Consider the following 20,155-nt stretch of genomic DNA (forward strand, 5'->3'; position numbering starts at 1 on the left):
GTTTTCTTGCAAATGTTTTCCGTTCCCCCAATAAACTATTGTTCCCTCGGAAAACTTTTGCCTTCCTCGAGAAACTTTGCGTTCACTCGCAGAGAGCTCAAAAGGTTTTGCGAGCGGACGCAATGTTTCTCAGGGGAATGCAACATTTGTGAGAGAACGCAAAAGTGACTTATTATTTTTCCTCCCATCTCATTATTTTTCCCTTTAGGGGCTCCGTACGGGAGAAAGAAATGACTCGTGGGCTCCCGCAAAATATAAATTAATTATCTAATAATAACAGCATGCAGAAGTCTATCACTGAAGTGTAGTGTGTGTAAACTGGAAAAAATAGACTATGTAAACACTGGAATGAGACAGAATCTAACCATACCGGGACTGAAAAATCAGCGTAGACCTCTTCCTACCAGCTTTTGTGGGAGGGAACGGGACAAAACGTCAAAGTTTCAGGCAGGAGCGGGATAAAATCTCACAAATTTTTGGCGGAAGCGGACGGGAGCGGTACATAATCTTGTGGGATTGAAAAATCCATCCCATGCAGATATAACCGGTCTTACTCAACCAGCTCCGAGCGGTATTCGAACCGGGGTCCCAGGTGTAGAAAGTTGGCTTGCTAACAAGGACGCTAAAGACCGCAGCGTCTAGTATCAGTCGCTGGTGCGCTTCTTGAGATCAGGGGAGTGAGGTTTACACACACAGCTCTTACTGGCCTACGTCCGTTACACTCAGCCCCTAAACCTCACTCCCATCCGGGTCACGGCACCAAATGTAACCGGTCCTACTCTACTCCCTCCGAGCAGCTCTAGCGACGAGGCTAAAGACTGCAGTTCCTAGTGTCCGTCGCTAGAGGCCCTGTCCCAAATGGCACACTTCATATGCACTTTCGGTTTTGTGGACTTACAATGGCTGCCCGTGTCCGTTAAGTCCAGGAGAACGTGCTGTGTCCCATTTGTCATTTTAGGTTTCAGAAGGGTTCTCGCGAACCTCTTGAGGCTAGGGGAGTGAGGTTTACACGCACAGCTCTTACTGACTTACGACTGTTACACAGGCCTCTAATGAGAGAAATGGTGATAGTCTGAATCGTTCTTATGAATCTATGAAACTTTTCAATTAATAGATTGATCAGGTTCACAACACGAGAATGATTCATAGTACATAAAGGCTTAGATTTCAGACTATTCCTCACACAAAGCTGTCGTGTGTCTTCAGAACAGGGTTATTGCTGCCCTGGCAACTGACTGAAATAGGTCTAAGATAAAGCACTAAAAGAATTGAAAGAGACTAAAAGAAACACTAGAAATAAATAAAAACTAAGACTAAAACTAAAAATGTCAAAAGCACATAAAATCAAAACCTGAAAATAAAGATTAAAGCTAATTCAAAATAAGTACTTTAATAGTATGTAAGTAATCAAAAAAAGTCACTGCTTTAGAAGAATTAGATTAGAACTTTTATGATACATTTGCTTCTGTTTTGAAATGGGTCGAAACAAGTCACTATCCACTGCCTTTTTATGGAAAAGAGCAATGGGTTTGGAAGGACATGAGGCAGGTCTTTAATTCCGAGTGAACTATTCCTTTAAGGAAAAGGAGGAGTTTGAGGAGAAGTGGAGATGAGAACTAGGATGGAGAATACTGAATACCTCCTCCCATTAAACACACACGCTAATCCTCATGGGATACTCCACTCCACTACCTGTTGTCTTGGTAACGGCAGTGAGTGTGATAACCAGTGTGTTGTTAAGGAAGAATCCAGACTGCCTTATTAGGAGGAAAACCTCTGGTTCAGAGAGCACAACTTCACCCATCAGTGCCCACATTGTGTTCAAGTCACTCTCGAACGTGTCATGTGATGTCAGTTACACTGCAGCTGTCATTAAGTATGAAACACTGTCATTTTAAAAGGCCGTTGTTAATTAGCTAACATCATTTTGTCTGTGTGTGTGTGTGTGTGTGTGTGTGTGAGCAGAGATACGGTCTCAGTTAGTGGAGCAGCAGAAATGTCTGGAGCAGCAGACGGACATGCGGGTTCAGCTCCTCCAGGACCTGCAGGATTTCTTCAGGAAGAAAGCCGAGATCGAGAGCGAATATTCACGCAACTTGGAGAAGCTTGCTGAACGCTTCATGGCCAAAACCCGCAGCACCAAGGACCACCAACAATACAAGTGAGTGGAGATTGTGTGTGTGTGTGTGTGTTTGTGTGTGTGTGCCACGCTGGAAATGCACATAAATGATTAAAGATTCGTTTTCTTGAGCCGGATCAGTGGCGAATCATTTTCGTGCAGGTGCCTTTCGATCACCTTCAAATGATTTCTCCCTCCCCGTTTTGTTTGACTGTGGTTTGTGGTGGATTAGGGCGACGTCTGGAATATTTTACCCATGATGCTCCGCAGCTTCATGCTTGAAAAATCAGAGATGGCAGAGGAGAGGCGATTGCTGCGTCTGCTGTAGTTATTGTTTGTGTGTGTGTGTGTGTGTGTGTGTGTACAGGCATCTGTGTATTTGCTGTCTCATTAATGCAGATAACATTCTGCTGGGAAAATAGAGTGATGAGGGATGGGTGAGAAAGAGAGAGAGAGAGTTTCACAGTTTCTCTTCTGTTGCATTTCCCCCCCTTCGTGCTGGGCACTGTTAGTGTCCTGGTCCTCATGGGGCTGTCCCATCAGATGCCTGCTGAGCTTTGTGATTAGTCACTGGCTGCTGAAGACATTCGCCACTTTGGTCCAAAATGGCTTCCCATTGTCTTTTCGCTACAGCCATTACTAATATAGAAGATCAAGTGTGTGAAACAAAATGGCGTCTTTTACCTCACCTCGGCAGGTGGTTAAGCCATCCTCACTCTCCAAAATAAATCAGCAATTTGCACAGACAAAAATGCTATGTGATTTTAAACGTAGTTATACATACAGTATATACTACCGTTCAAAAGTTTAGGGTCAGTAAGATTGATTTTATTTAGAGAAATAATTAATTATAATTAATTTAGTGTGCCGTAAGAGTTTATTATTCAGTTTGTGAACTCATGCATCAAATATATTATGGGAAAATTTGATGTTAAAATATTGAGATTCAGAGTAATAACTGGTCATCAGTGGCTTGTACAGTATGTTGATATATTCACTTGGTCATTCATAATGAAGATTTTATGATAACTCTATTTGGTGTTCAGCTGCAGCTCATTTACATGGATTTTAAAGGTTGTGGTACATTTGCTTAACACCCTGATTTCTGGAAAGAATTATCCTACCAAGGGCAAACTAGTCTATTCAGTTAATTGCAGCTGAAATATTCACCGAAGCCTAACCATTTCGGTGAATAAATTCGGAGAATAAATAAGAAATGGTTCATTAGTGGATTTGGATGACTGCTTGAAAAAAGCCACAGAGCAGCACTCACAAAAACAGCGCGTACAGCAAACCTCCGGGCCACCCACAGAGTCTTACAGCAGAAATGAACATATTCACTTTGAATATCACCAAGAGCTTGTGATTTAAGAGCTTGATATAATATTTTAATATGTAGAACAGTAGGTCACTTAATATATGAATTTGTTGTATTACTGTATAAAACAAACCAACCGCAAATATTTTTTATTTATAAGGTAATACAATCACTCCTTTCAAGCAAAACATTTCAGAAAAAGGTTAATTTTAGAAAACTGCTTGTGTCAAAATCTTAAATGTAACAAATCACGTAAAACTTTTATTGGAAAATTAAACAACATTTTCTTGAACTTTGATAATTGCCTTCATTTATTTAACAACTGAGAAGAAATTACGTTGTAGAAACTACCTTTTAACTACATATAAAAATCACCTGTCAAGTTCACGAATCTATGCTTGTGAGAGTCAGTTATGTATTATGTACGTTATGGTCTCTGACTCTGTCAGACAGCATGTTGAAGCCGCTCAGGCCGCCATTTTCTCCCTCTTCTCGGAAAACTATGATATATTTAAAACATCCGGTAGTGTGGGTTTTCCAGGAAATGCGTGACTCGCTAGACCTCTTCTCGTATACTACCGCGTATTGTGCACGTTATTTTTTGACAGACATTGATGTTGTGATATTCAAATGATTCAGATTTTAAAACAGATGGATCGTAAGTTATTTGTTCAGTGAAGTGATTGATGTCCATGAGTGTGTTATGTCCATGTTTTTAGTTCTAATATTCCAACCGACAGCCAGCCTAAGTTTTTGACAGACACGATAACATATGCGTGAGGGGTGAATGTTTGATTTTTGGGTAATTATTAAACCTCTGGGGCCGTATTCACAAAGCATTTTATCTTACCACTAGGAGTACTCCTAAATCGCACTAAAAGATTTTAGCTAGGAGTTTTCTCTTAAAAGTTATTCACAACGCCTTTCAGACCTACTCTTAATAAAGAAAAATGACAACTCCTAAACTAAGGAGGGTACTCAACGTCTTCGTTGCTATGGATGACGTCATTACTCATGCACGAGCTTGACTGAAGTGACCACCTTGATTGGCTGATGATTGTAACGCGGGAATGATTCCAAACAGCTCCCCTACGATGATGAGTGACAGGTGACAGGTGAGAGAATGCATGCGCTACACAAGTAGTGCGAAGGACGGAAGATGATGAATAACTGAATAAATAGCCTAAATGAATAAAGAGTAAGGCAAAACAAATAGCCTAGTAGCCTAATGAATGGATTGATGCAATATCTTTGCAACATTATTGAATTAATCTGTCACTATATCTATATGCCTCTGCCTACGTTTGCAAAGAGAAGAACATTTTAATTTGATTCACAATGAAACGTTACAATTAGTTTACATGCAATGAGTAGCCTAGTTTTGCTTGTTGTTGATGGCGTTATTGCATCCCTAGTTATGCCTACAATGCAAAATTGTTCCCTCGCGATTGGAAGCTCCTGTAGCCGTCGCATACGCATTTCAAAACATCGCAACGTGAAATGCCACAAAAAGCGGTTTGTGAATAGGTCTAGTAGTGAGTTAGGAGTCCTCACGACTTATTTTAAGCTGTCCGAGGCTTAGGTGCTACTTTTAGGGCTAAAATGCTTCGTGAATTACTCTTAGTCAAAAAAATTAGTCCTAAAGTTACGAGTGACACGCCCATTATTTTTAGGAGTTGCTCCTAAATTCGCCAGTTAGGAGCTACTTTTAGCCTTAAAGGGGTCATGAACTGGATTGTCTTATTATTTTATAATGTTCCCTGGGGTGCCCTTATAATGTTAGTATGATTTTTACATAAAAAAATGTCATAATTTATAAATAAAAGCCATTTTTCCAAGCCTGATTTCTGCCTCAGATTTGAACGCTCCGTTTTAAGGGGCGTGTCTGCTGTGAGACTGCAGTGTAAACGCCCACTGCTGTGATTGGCTGACATGCTTGCAATGAAATAGCTAGTATTACATGAACTCTCTCGAAAACTTTTACTACGTTTTTACTATTACAGTTATCGAGATTAACAAATCGTGAAAAGTATCGTTTAAAGCATTATATTTAAATCTATTCCATCACATGAAAGGTTGCAGCATGACGAGCACTGACTGAGCAGATGACAGACAGTCTGTTGATCGCGTGAATAAAGATCTTATCATTGCAACGCAATTTTTGCACTCTCACAAATGCTTACACCAAATCACAATGCAAACACGATGTGAGTACACAGTAAGAGCTTCGTTGTGTAGTGTAACAGTGTCATTATGTCATCACGAGTTTGGTAAGTGTCCAGATAAGATCTCGCGGCTCGCGCTGTGCTGTTTGATTGACAGCTTGGGCGAAAGGGATCGTTCTTTGATCGCTTTCTGTAGGCTATATAATTTAATAACAGTTTAAAAAAAGATTATTTTCATAATACTACGAGAAATTATGTGAAGTTGATCGTTTAGTCACTGATGCATAAACAGTATTGAACGATTTTAAGAGAAATATCTGAACTTAAATAATTACACCGAAATCACTGATCGCAGATCAGGCATTAGAATACACACGGCTACTTACATGTTGTTGGCAGATCCGTGTCGGGAAATTGTGATTGACTGATTTAATAAAGTTTAACCATGCTGGAATCCGAAGGAAGCTTATGACTGTCTTCTTCCACAAACAGGCACGCACAATATTTAGTAAACAGCATGTTTATTGCTTGTAAGTAGCTCGATCCGGTAGCAATTATCATGTCGTCCTATGTTATTTAGCATGTTTGGGCGAATCGGTGGGCGGGGCTAAACAGGCCGTGTTGAAGTAGGCGTTGATCTTCTTTTGTGGAGGCGGTGTTTTATCCTCTTTGACGTCATAGTTCCCCACTTTGAAAAACGAGTCGTTTGCTGTGCCTGATGTCTATAAAAGCTTTTATTGGACTAGCAAGGTAGTTTTCAGTTCTGAAACTTACAGGATATTATTATAGTATGATGATCTCTTATATGTCAAAAGCTCAAGGAAACTTTGATTTCTCAGTTCATCACCCCTTTAAAATTCTTTGTGAATACGGCCCCAGGAGATGATCAAAATGCCTTTTTTGCGCAGTTCATTATACTTACTTTACGGAAAGAAGTTTATTTCGTGGCTTAAATAAATTACATATAACTCACAGAGACTGACATGTTTGGCTTGTCAAAAATGTTACATTCAGATGCAATGATTCTGATGCAAATTCATTGACTTTTGAAAATAAAGTTCATTTTTTACCATGAAAGGAGTGGTTTTGATGTACAAAGTTGTTTTTATTGTCTCTTATAACAAAAATCCTTTATTTAAACCCATGAAAATGCAGATTCTGTTGGGAATAATAGTGAAAAGATATACAGAGATACACATTTGAGTTTGATTTTCTTGTACTTGTATATTTCGTGAATATTTTGTTTGATTATTTTTCCATCGACATCTTAAAAACGCACATTTTCATGGCTTGCAGGAAGGACCAGAACCTCCTTTCTCCCGTGAACTGCTGGTATCTGCTGCTGAACCAGGTGAGGAGAGAGAGTAAGGACCACGCCACACTCAGCGACCTTTACCTCAACAACGTCATCACACGCTTCACGCATGTCAGCGAGGACAACATGCGCCTGCTCAAGAAGGTGAGGGCCCTGTCACTACTATAATAGGATGGGATGCACGTATAATCAAAATGAAAGGTGGAAAAAATATGCATTCATTAAAGGTACTGATGGGAAATGAAAATCTCTTGATAATTAAAGTGCATTTGTCATTTGGATAAACAAAATATGAACTTCCTTTTTAGTAATTCTGGTGTTTGCTCCAGGCGGTTTATTTGACTTCTGTCTGTATAATTACAGCCTTAAACTCACTGCTGTCTCGGACTGTGTGCATGAGTTTTATTGTGATTTTATTTTTTATGTGGATTCACCATTCATTATTCAGTCTTTGTCTCTGTAGAATCCAACACAGTTGTGTTTTATTTATAGGAACTGAATTTCTTTCTCTGCACAACAACACTTTAGTAGACCGGCACTAATGTAGATTAGAAAAGGGCTACGTTCACACTGTCCATTAAGTGGACATTTGAGTTGTTTTGATCTATTGTGTTAGTTCAGAATTGACAAAGCAAGGACAGCCATTTCTTGGCTGTATATCTGAGTTTGACCCAGCTCGGCCCTTCCTCTCTGTCCATTATAACCCACCTTGTGTTTTTTGTGTGTTTTTTGCCCATAGAGCAAAGAGATCATTTTCCAGCTGCAAGAAGACCTGATGAAGATTCTTAACGAACTCTACACGGTGAGCTTGTCTCATTCTCTCTCATCATCCGCTCAATCTCTTTTTGGATTACTTTTTCATCCCATCACTTTGCTGGTGCTTTTCTCTCTCTCATTTTATCATTCCATCAATATATAATTCACCTCTTCTATCACTGACACTCTCTGTCTCTCGCTCGCCTTCTTCCAGAACTCGACCGTATCGGTTTCATCTATCTTACATGTACTCAATCTAGCATTTCTGCATTACTCTTCGCCTTGTGATGACAATTTTCCTTTTGTCTGCAACTTCTGCTGCTGTTTAGTTTTACCCTATTCTGTAGTTGCTGGAAAGACCAGCATGAAATGGATTATATTTTACCCAACTGCTGCCTTTGAAGTGATGTTATCACAGGAACGCATATCGTCCCATACCAGTAGCTTGAGCTGTGATGTCATTTTCATGCATCTCCAGAGTGATAAGTCGCATGACATTTACCTGTACAGCTCAGCTGATTGGCTCAAAAAAAGTATGCAAAAAATTAGTGTTGGTGAGGGAAGGTAGCAAATTTGAAATCACAGATTTTTAAAGAGGCCATATTATGCTCTTTTACAAAGTCATGATTTTGTTTTTGGGGACTACTAAAATAATGTAATGCTTGAATGTTCAAATAATAATAAAAAATTTTTTTTTATATTACTGCAGCACCTCTCTTCCCAGTCTGTCTGTTTAGTTCCTGTCTCTATAAAGCCCCTCCTTTCAAAAAGCAATGTCTTCTGATTGGTCGGCTGGACCAGTGTGTGGTGATTGGTCAACCACTTAGAGTGTGTTTGGGAAATGTCACTCCCCTTACCATAACCGCAAGTTTCAACACACTACTAACTAACTCAACCAGGCCCCGCCCCTTTTTTGTGTATTCCTTTGGCGGGAATTATTTAAATTTGTAATATTGTGGCGTGTTTGTTCCTGGAAGAAAACTCAAGACTACAATGGAGGCGTTTCAAGGAGTTCGGAAACGGTGCGCTCTGATATAGAAAATAACTCCCTTTAGAGTGACTGTAATTTTGCAGACCTTTTTCATGCTCAAACAGCAACATTACACACTAAAGAAAGTTAAAAATGTAATTAATCAAATGCTTTAATTAATAATTCACAATAAGATTAATAAAATGCAATTAGAAAATATGGTAAATGGAAAAATATTGAAAATTGGTGTGCACTTTCCATGTTAACCAGCACCTAAAATAGAAAATGTACTTGTCTGTAATTGTTTTTATGTGCAGTTGTGAATATTTGACCTGAATATAAGCTTGTCTGACAGGCCTGAAGTCTTAAAAGCCAGAAGCTCTTGCATAAATAACCTTGATAAAACAAAAACACGCAGCACACATTAGGTCTGTCAGCTGAGCTTACCGCTTACATAAGGAACGCACAATAAAATTGAGATGAATTCTCTGAACCTCTGAAGTACTCAGAGTTCAGGAAGTTTCCACCCCACTGCAACCCTCATGTAAGCAGTTTTGCGTCCTTGTTGAGATGGATTTACATCAGAGTACGAGAGTGGGACAGGGAGCATGTTGCATGATTTAGCATGTAGCAAGGAGTGTTTTTTTGACAGTCTTGGCAGTCTTAGCAAAAATCATTTTGATCCACCACGGCCCAAAATACAATTACATGTCTGCATGAATTCCCCAAATGTTAACACAGTGTTTATAGACTATTAGCAGTCAGAATAAAAGAAAGATGCAATTTGTGAAATATTACTGGAAAGACAACAAACATAAATACAAAATCCTGTCAGATTGCAGTCACTCAATTACAAACATGCATGACAGACCTTTATGAATCAGATTAGCTCAATAGAGTGCAACACTATGTATTTTTTCCATTCATTTCGCCCATAGGGATTTTAAAACTCTTCGTTAAAGTGTTATAATCCATGAACCAAATCAACCAGCTAGGTGAATCATAATAACATCACAAACTTTGATTCGAAGCAAAAAAGTATTTGAAAATTGGACAAGACTGTGTACTTAACGGCTTTAGTTAGGGAAAGAACTACAATCCCATGAAGCATTGCAAACTACATAATCGAATTAAACATTTTGGAGAAATATAAACCTACTCCTTTAAAAATATTGATTATATATAAACAATATATTTTAAGTTGGTTGCAAAATATGCATGCAAATATTTACGCATTTTAGTTTGTTTTTTGGGAGTGGGCGGAGCTAAAGAGCTCTTTTGGTGCATTTTGCTTGTCATGACTGATTTTCTGTATAGCATCATGGGTAATGTAGTTTTTCCACCATGATTTCTTCTATTAAACATGATTATTTTAAAAATAAGTTGAAATCATGTGGGCTTACGGCTTTAACAGAAGTGCCATCAAAAACCAAGTCTGTCTTTAAAGGTTTTTAAGTTAAAAATCAGTTTCCCTATGGAGAAAATGAATGTTTTTACATCCGGAATCTGACTGTTGCATTCTATAGGACGGGTTGCATTCTTCTGAGGGATTGTGGGTAATGTAGTTCCCTGGCTGCTCTGCCCCCTGCAGGTGATGAAGACGTATCACATGTATCACACTGAGACTCTAAGTGCAGAGAATAAGCTGAAGGAGGCAGAGAGGCAGGGCGAACGACAAGGCCGAGGCGGAGAGGCCGTCTTCAGTCTGCGCACCGAAGATCGCCACCAACGGCGCAACGCTGCTCGCAAGATTCAGAAGATGAAAGAGAAGGTGTGTTCCAAATCTTTGGCCTTTTGCTTTTTTCTGTTGTTGTTCAAGGGGTCTTTATTTGTTATACCTTGTATGAGATTTGGGTAACACTTTATTTTGTTGGTCCCTTTTGAACTTTCTTTGTAACTACATGTCAACTAACTCTCATTAGAGTATTAGTAGACTGTCTGCTTAATATCTGCTAACTCTTTATTGTGATGGTCCTCCAACAGACATTTTACTGACTAAGTAATAACTAATGTCAACTTATTCTAACCCTAACCCTACCAGTCTACTAATACTCTACTAACACTCTAATGAGAGTTAGTAGACATGTAAGTGCAGTGTTACTTACAGTCAACAGAATGTGTTTGGGACCATCAAAATAAATTGAAACCGAGTTTTGTTGTTTGCAATCTAAGAGTGTATTATGCACTATGCAAATGAGATTCCTTGAATTTTAATGTGCCAGATGTGTTTCCAGAAATAGAGAGCAAAGTTCATTTGTCTTGATGAAATACTGTGAACTGGAGTTCTGGAGTAATTTGGGGGACATTATGAGGGAATCATTTCTGATTTATGGACAACCAACCGAAAAACGAGCCTATTTTGTTGGTCTTATTGGTTTAGGTGATTTGATGCTTCATTATAATGATGCTTCTGAAGATTTACTGAGGACTGCTTGGTTTATTTAATGCTATATTAATATAAAGTGGTTGAGCTGAAATACATTTTAATGGCAATGCTTTAATCTATCATTTTTTTAGCACAGCTACAGCATGTGCAAGCGGAACATATTTATAGAAATGGGGAGAGGAAAAAAAAAAAAAGCAAAGGAGAGCGGCCATTTTGCAAACCATTCTGTATTTGAAAACCATGTTTAGGGCACAAAATGGTTATTTCACAGTTTCCACATCAGTATACAGTAAACTAACCCAGGTGACTATGATGTCAGATTGTGTAAATAAAGCAGGAGTCTTTCTTCAGCACATACTCCCCCATGGTGGCACACTGTGTGTTCACTACAGTTTGATACTGCATTCATTTTTCTCTTCATAAGGGGGAAGAGAGGTTAGAATGAGCAATGGTTACAGGATTGGACAGAATAGGTGGACAGGATATCCCGATGGACCGAGTCAACAGCGTACGGCAAGCATATTTCCGAGGCATAGCAGGAGCATAAAACCGTTTGGTTCACATATATCATAAATCATAAATGTATGTGTGTGTTTATACACTGCGGGCCGAAACACACCCCAAATTCAAAGTGAATGCAAATTCAACATAATATTTATAAAATTTAAACTGCTACTATATTGACACTAATAAAGGTCTTGAATGTTTCAGGATCCTTGCTTGATTTAATGATATTGTTGCTTTAAAAGATCTGTGGGTTTTACCAACAGTCATGGACTTTAATTAAAGGAGCAATTACATTCACAGAGAAGCCAAGCCTCACTGTGAACACACTGGCACTAGAAACAAGTTATATAATATAATTATATAATTATAATTATATAACCATATAATTATCTGTCAATAAAAACATTTTATCTTCTTGCCTTGATGGAGATATAGCTCTTACTCAACACTTTGTCCTTCTCTCTCTCCTTAACCTCTCCGTCTTTCTCTTCCCCCCCCCCCCCCCAGCGCCAAGCCAAGTATTCAGAGAACAAACTGAAGGTTATGAAAGCCCGGAACGAGTATCTCCTGACTCTGGAGGCCACGAACGCTTCTCTGTTTAAATATTACATCCACGACCTGTCGCATTTGATTGACGTGAGTATCTGATTATGAATCGCCGCTTGCGCAGACTGTGAATCCACGGGAGGAAATTGCCACTGCATGAAGGGCACAGTGTTATGGTTGTGTTTATTTGCTTTTTCACCAAGCACAGTAATGAATTATAGTCCTGATTAATAATCACTAATTAAGGCAGCCTCCACTGCCTTTAATTAGAGACAAACGCACCCTGTAACAGGCAGGATGGGATGGAGATTAAGCCTTTAATTACGAGCACAGGCCACGTTTGGAAGGGAATACTAGCATGCTAGTTACTGCTTACTGCACAGTATAAGGACAATTCACACTTGACTGTACTGACAGACGCAGACCAACGCCGACACTCACCTGATTACAACACGTCACTTCTCAGACATTCAGATCCAGCATGTTCAGTCTGTCGGCGAAAACGAGCTCCGACACACTGATCCGACAAAACCTGACGAAGTGTCTGTTGCCGTCTGTCGGTGCGGTGTGAATCGGCCTATATACTGTCCTGAAATTATTTTAAATATGGTATGCAGTGAGAAACATGTTAAACAGTAGGATGCTACATTGTCACATGACCTTAGCACATATATCACGCTGTATAGTACGCACCATATAATATACAACACACTATTTATTCGCAGTTTATGCCATATTATATACTGCATACCATTTTGTCTGTCCATCCATCATCCATCCATATCTATCATTTTGTCATTCTATCAATATATCTCTCGTTCTATCTATATTATTGTTCTATGGATTCATCCATCATTTGATCTATCTATCGTTTGTTTTATATAACACACACAGAGTATATTTTTATTAGACTCCAACATATGCCATACACTGTATACAAACTTTATATATCATATTGAATACTATATACTGCACTATATACAGTATAGATACTGTATATATATGCCATATTATATATTAAATATGCACACACAGTATATTCTGCTGTATACATTGAGATATACACTATATTTTCGATTAATTCATCACTCAATCAAGGTCAATTTGTGTGCATTGCATTGTGGGATAGAGTGTCCCATGTAGTGTGCTCTAGTTGTATACTGATTATTTCCGCAACTGTAGCAGATCATCAGAAAATCTGCAAACCTAATGCATACTAATCTATAGGATGCTATTGAGGATCTTGCACACTCGATCTAGTGCACAATGAGGCCAGGAGAATCCTCAGCGGTTCAGAGAGGAGCCGTTTCTCACGCGGGCCGTCCCCGCTCCTCGGTTTGCTGTGTGTGTTGTTTTGCTCATTAGAGTTTGCAGCGGGCTGATCGTGGTCAGCAGTATCTGGCCGATCGGAGCGCTGCGTCTCACTGACCTTCACAGAGGTCAAACCTGCACACACTGAGATAAAGACAGCAGGAGAATCTGTGTCCGTGGGTGGCTAAAAGAGAGAGAGATTGTGTGGGGGTGGTAAAGCGAGATACGGTAAAAAGCCTGTATGAAAACCCTTCAAATTAACCCTGAGAACAGAAGCCGTGGAGGATAATTTCTAGATAAGCGTTTTAAGGTAATGTTTTATCCATCATAATCGGTTTTGAGTGACAGCTCTACACAAATCCACGCTATTCATGTTCTTTTCTCTGTGAAAATCGACTGCACGCGTCTGTGTTTTAACAGTGTTGTGACCTCGGCTATCATGCGGGCCTGAGCCGGGCGTTGAGGACCTACTTGTCGGCAGAATACAGCATGGAAACCTCTCGCCACGAGGGCCTGGATATTTTGGAGGGGGCCGTGGAGGGGCTGGACCCCGGTAGTGACCGGCAACGCTTTATGGAGACTCACCCCACAGCGTTCACCCCTCCTGCACGCTTCAACTTTCAGCCACACATGGGAGACCAGGTCACACGCCACCTAGTGTCCACTGCATATTTGCATTCACAAAACAAAATCAAGAGGCTATACTCTTCTGTGTAGGAAAGGAAGGAAGGGTTGCTATTGCATTGTCTCTTACTGTCCTTTTATATCTTCATAATTTGGCCCAAAAAAAGACGAAAAAAAGGATTTTATCCACAAACATGAAATTGTTTATTCAAATTGATTTTGACTGTCCTGTGATTGATTGGATCATAAACTGCGGTTTTATCTAAATGGGAGGAGAAAAAGTTACACATAAAATTATAATTATATAATATATTAAAATTATTACTATATTATATATCATAATTTTGATAAATCATATGGGTCTATTTTATTATATTCTTTTATTTGATAAAATAGTGGGAAAAAAACGTATTAGGCTTACACAGTAAGTGACATGAAAAAAAGCAAGTTATTTGTATGACAATTAATCTTCAGCACAAAATTCTACTTTTTTATCCTGCGCCGTCTTCTTCTTCCTATCGTTTTCTGTACTTTCTTTACCATCCATGTCCTTGAAAATGTCCAAAAGGCCAAAATAATAATTATAAAAAGATCAAATGATTTATTTGTTCTACCGAGCGGTTTCTATAATGTGTGTATTTATGCGTGTTGATATTTCAGGTGAGTCAAATCACAGCACTGCCGCAGGTGCAAGCCGAACTCCTCCTCCGGTTCCAGCAGCTGCAGTCGCGCCTCTCTACACTGAAGATCGAAAACGAGGAGGTGAGACGTGCGCACGCACACACACACACACACACACATCCCTTCCTCTCGAATGAGCACCTCAGCAGCTGCGGTTCCCCCACTGAGGATAAAGAATGAGATGACAGGCGTACACACCTTCTCCATTTCTCCTTTCCCCTCTCTCGCTCCTTCTGTCTTTGTCGTCAGGCACTATATATGCATACCAGCACACTCCTTCAAAACTACAGGCACATTCGTACATATTGTTTCCATCTTCTCCGTCTCTGTTGGAGTGCGTGGTTGTTTATCGCTGGTTGTTGGCAGGCCAGCTGTTTCCTGCAGCTCTCAGCATGTGAAGGACAGAGCAGAAGTGCTGATGAACGCGGTATTACTGCAGTGAGTTTCGACTGTAGAGACGGGTGTGTGTGTGATATTCCTCTATCCCTGCTTCTCCGGATGGCTATGGACCAATTACTGATTACAGTGTGTGATTGTCACAAAACAAGGAGCACCACTATTGTACTATTAGCTTGGTTGGTTGGACATGATAATACTAATTTATTTGATCAAACATAACAGTAATTATTACAATTTAAAATAAATGTTTTCTGTTTTTATATTTTAAAATTGAATTTATTCCTGTGGTGCAAAGCCGAATTTTACTGTTTACTGTCAGTCTTCAGTGTCACATTCTGATATGATGATTTGCTGTTCAAGAAACATTTTTATTATTATTATCAATGCTGAAAACAGTTGTGCGGCTTCATATGTTTGTCTCAGGATTCTTTGATGAATAAAAAGTTCAAAAGAACAGCATTTATTTGAAATACAAATCTTATGTTACATTTGATTAATTGAATGCAGCCTTGTCGAATAAAATACATTCATTTATTAAAAAATATATTTAAAAAAATGACTGACACCAATCTTTTGAAGAGTAGAATGTCAAAAACATTATTCCTTGTAAATAGATTTACAAATTTTAATCTCACTGCAAATTATTTTAGATATTTTCGCTGAAAAATGCTATCCTAAATTTGGTATCATCTAAATTAACTCGTAAAATTATTTAACGACACTAAGTCAACATACTGTGAATAGAATACATTAGCTTACATAAATGTAAGGGTTTGATCAGGCAGGAAAATGCTCCTTATAGAGTATGCAAAATGCTTTGGACCCCATTTACACCTGTATTTTGACAACTTAAGGTGACAAATTTAATACTGACAAAAATAAGGTGTAAACCTAAAAATAAGGTGTTGGATTAAAATGAATCAAATGTGCTAACCATTCAATGCAATAGTATGGCGCCACCACTTCTATAACTCTCGATGTTCCCTCTGAAGGTGAAAAAGACGTCGGAGGCCACTCTCAGCACTATCCAGGACATGGTGAATATGGAGGACTACGACGTGTCCGAGAGCTTCCAGCACAGTCGCTCCACTGAGTCGGTCAAATCCAGCGTATCAGACACTTACCTCAGCAAACCCAGCCTGGCCAAGAGACGCGCCAACCAGCAGGAAACAGAGCTCTTCTATTTCACAGTAAATGCTGGCTCACACACAATCCTTCAGACAGAGCCTGTTTTGGAAATATCCCTGTCTGGCTTAGATTAAGCCAGGATTGGGCCTTAGTTTAATTAGGGCATTTAAGAAAAAAATATCACTGGTGTGCTTCTGCCAGTGCAAGTTACGTCCAACTCAAACATGCATTTTAGTCTAGGACTAGACTTAAACCTTGTCTGTGAAACCGGGGGATAGTGTTTAATAAGAGACACACAGTATTTATCCTCCTTGCTTCACACTTCACAGATCTGTTCACACTGTAGTTTTGTAGCATTGTGACCCCCCGGATCAATGGTCTTGTTTTAGCCTAAAGCAACGCCGGTATCTTTAAACTTAGTTTATGGCTACTGAAGGATGACCAGGACTAATTAGATCATTAATTTCCAGTGTAATTGGATTATTATTGACTGTGTGCATTTGTTTGGCTGTAGAAACTGAAGGAGTATCTGGAAGGCAGTAATCTTATCGCTAAACTACAAGCCAAACACGACATGCTGAAGAGAAGCATAGCTGAAGGTGAGCACGTTTCTCAATGTATTATAATGTACATTTATTTATTATTGTATAATATTACTACTACTACTAATAATAGTAATAAATTGTTCATCTTAAGCCAAAAATTCCAATGATGTAAGACACTTGAGTCTAAGACAAACGGTTCATGATGGATTTTGTGTTTTTGATCGCTGTAGCGCCCCCTATTGACCGATTCTTTTTTTTTTTCGAGTCCTTGTATCTGAGTAGCGAGCAAGACTATTACCATCTGACCAAGATTCAAGTCTCTAGGCCTTACGGTTCGGTCTGCCTGATCAGTTTTATGGCAGAATAATAATAGTAATAATAAAAATCCTAACAAAAACAAAAGGGTTTCAGTTCAATTCAGTGGTTCCCAAATTTCTTTAGAGTGGCGAATCATTCAGCATCTCTTCCAGTTAGACTGCACTCACACCATCCATCCATCCATCCATCCATCCATCCATCCATCCATCCATCCATCCACCCATCCACCCATCCACCCATCCATCCATCCATCCAGTAACAAAGCAAGTGACTCTATTCATGAATGTGTCATTGAATCATTGACTCTCCCGATTCGTTCACTAAGTTCTGCTGTGGCTTTTTATTGTTTTGTTGCAAAATAGAGCATTGGTACTGACAATATAATAATAACCTATCATATGCACACTGCTTATGTGGATGCAGTCAGTTGAGACCTCAAAAGATGAGGTAAATTGAATGGATGTCACGTATTTGACCTTTTGCGGCACTACCATTTTGCCATTTTATATTTTGCATGTTGTTTTAAGGCACGGTGGAATGAAATTAACGCAAATCTCAGAATTATATTTGCGTACCCCTTCTGTCACCTCACGTACCCCAGTTTGGGAACCACTGCCCTATTTAAGTCCACAGTCCGATTACATTTACCTTAAATGTGTAATGTAATGGATTATGTTGCTAACTACAATTTTTGACATGTAATTTGGAATCAGTAGCTGAATACAAATCGTACGTAATCTACTGAATATGTATTTAAAGAGTATATGCGGTTTTACATGTCGAAATAGCAAGTCATATAAATAAATGATAACGATTTAACATTTGCCATAAAATGTGTATTGCTTTACCATTCACACTAGTCAGATTTATATAAAAAGGATCCATCTGAATTAAACCATAAATAAATAATCTGTTCACCATTTTAAATAACATAATGAAGTGCCATAATTAGAGATTTTATAGGAGTTCCGTTTGTGATAAGTGAAATGTCGTCTAATATAATATCTGTGTCCGCAGGATACAGATCAGACATCATGACAACCAGGTATATCTCATCATTTATGTGTCTGACCTTCTTTTTAATGCCCTTTTTACATCTACTGCTCTGAATCACAAGGTCCTCTTGATATTTGTAAAGGTTCTCATGACCTTTTTGAATGCTAAAACTGGTTTCAGTTGTCTCTCACTCTTTTTTTTATCCACTCAGCCGCCGACGAAACTCCCATAGTAGGCACCAGGTAACGGCCTTTTACCAGCATGCATGTTTCACATTAACTTCCGTGGGTTTCTTTGTGATTTTTTGGGATGTTTTTATCTGCGCACAGGATTCTGGGAAGGCCATCCCTCTGATTGTAGAAAGCTGCATTCGCTTTATTAATCTATACGGTGAGGAATGTGTATAAAGAGATGCAAAAATTGAATCCATCAAACACACATATACTGTATGCCACCAATGTTGTGATTATTATTTGATTTTTTTTCAGGTCTGCAACACCAGGGTATTTTCAGGGTTTCAGGGTCACAGGTGGAAGTCAATGACATCAAGAACTCTTTCGAACGAGGTTTGTGAACACAGTCATCGGATCATCTATACATATACACACCTTGGATACACTCTCATCTTAGTGACTGTTTCCCAGGCAACGACCCCTTGACTGACGAGGAGAATAACCATGACATTAACTCGGTAGCGGGCGTGTTGAAAATGTACTTCCGCAACCTGGACAACCCGCTTTTCCCCAAGGAGAAGTTCAACGATCTCATCGCCTGCGTCCGTGAGTGCACGTTTTCCCCCTGCGTTCATATATGCGCATGTATGTGAATGAAGCAGGATGGAGGAAGGAAAGGTGTGTGTGAGAAATGGTGGCACAAGCATTCGGGAAATGACAGGGTGCTAAGTACTCGGGTTTCCTGGGGAGATTGGACAGCTGGTGTCTTTTCATGCATCTATAAAAGAGTCACTGCCTGTTTTGAGCGCATGGGACGTCTGGTTTTCCTTGTTTGTGATCTCGCGTGTTCATGTGCCTTCGACAGGAACTGAGAGTTTGTACGAGCGTGCCCTCTCCATCCGTAAGATCTTGACCATAACGCCGCGGCCAACACTAGTGGTCATGAGATACCTGTTTGCATTCCTCAACCAGTGAGTATTCCTGCACACATTTATGTAGTTATCCAATTGAGGACATGCTCTTATGGAAAAATAAAAAAGGTCATTTTGTAACTTGCAATTCTGAGTTTATATCTCACGATTCTTACTTTATTTCCCGCCATTCAGAGTTTATTACTCGCACCTCTGAAGATTCTGAGGAAAAAGTCTGAATTAATTTTGAGATATGAACTTGCAATTCTGAGAAAAAAAATCTGAATAAATGATGAGATATAAACTCGCAATTCTGAGAAAAAAAATCAGAATTAATTATGAGATATAAACTCGCAATTCTGAGAAAAAAAAATCAGAATTAATTATGAGATATAAACTCGCAATTCTGAGAAAAAAAATCAGAATTAATTATGAGATATAAACTCGCAATTCTGAGAAAAAAAATCAGAATTAATTATGAGATATAAACTCGCAATTCTGAGAAAAAAAATCAGAATTAATTATGAGATATAAACTCGCAATTCTGAGAAAAAAAATCAGAATTAATTATGAGATATAAACTCGCAATTCTGAAGAAAAAAAACCGTAGAATTAATTATGAAATATAAACTCGCAATTGTTAGGAAAAATGTCAGAATTATGAGGTCGCAATTACCTTTTTTATTTTGTGGTGGAAACAATCTTCCATATAGACATCTGTATAATTACTAAATATTATTGGTTAGTATAAATCAGTTTTATTTTGGTATCATTGATATGCAGTTATTTTTCATTTTAAATTTACTTAAAGGTTTAAAAAAATGTTTTTAAATGTGTATAGTTTTTATTTTATTTTTTATTTCAGTTTTAGTTATTTTATATTTTATTTTATTTTATTTTATTTTATTTGAATTAATGCTTATTTTATTTCATTTATATAGTTTTTTATGATTTTGGTTTTATTTAATGATAATGACCCTATACACA

The 20,155-nt window shown here is 38.6% G+C and overlaps 1 protein-coding gene across 3 annotated transcripts in view; it reads left to right on the forward strand.

The window, feature by feature from the left end:
* The window catches only part of srgap1b (SLIT-ROBO Rho GTPase activating protein 1b), a 38,447-nt gene that overhangs the window by 10,851 nt on the left and 7,441 nt on the right, over window positions 1-20,155 (forward strand). For 2 of the 3 annotated variants that reach the window (XM_084407867.1, XM_084407868.1), the window contains exons 2-16: window positions 1,966-2,161; window positions 6,899-7,061; window positions 7,657-7,719; window positions 10,235-10,414; window positions 12,044-12,172; window positions 13,814-14,035; window positions 14,678-14,779; window positions 16,090-16,287; window positions 16,740-16,824; window positions 18,106-18,133; window positions 18,296-18,326; window positions 18,414-18,474; window positions 18,573-18,650; window positions 18,729-18,863; window positions 19,123-19,228. In XM_084407867.1, coding sequence (XP_084263993.1) covers window positions 1,966-2,161; window positions 6,899-7,061; window positions 7,657-7,719; window positions 10,235-10,414; window positions 12,044-12,172; window positions 13,814-14,035; window positions 14,678-14,779; window positions 16,090-16,287; window positions 16,740-16,824; window positions 18,106-18,133; window positions 18,296-18,326; window positions 18,414-18,474; window positions 18,573-18,650; window positions 18,729-18,863; window positions 19,123-19,228 — 1,777 coding nt within the window. Of the gene's footprint in view, window positions 1-1,799; window positions 1,851-1,965; window positions 2,162-6,898; window positions 7,062-7,656; window positions 7,720-10,234; window positions 10,415-12,043; window positions 12,173-13,813; window positions 14,036-14,677; window positions 14,780-16,089; window positions 16,288-16,739; window positions 16,825-18,105; window positions 18,134-18,295; window positions 18,327-18,413; window positions 18,475-18,572; window positions 18,651-18,728; window positions 18,864-19,122; window positions 19,229-20,155 lie in introns of those variants that run through there. The other variant, XM_084407869.1, reaches the window with a different exon arrangement.

The sequence above is a fragment of the Rutilus rutilus genome, assembly GCF_951802725.1.
Source record: "Rutilus rutilus genome assembly, chromosome: 4".
NCBI classification, from domain to species: Eukaryota; Metazoa; Chordata; class Actinopteri; order Cypriniformes; family Leuciscidae; genus Rutilus; species Rutilus rutilus.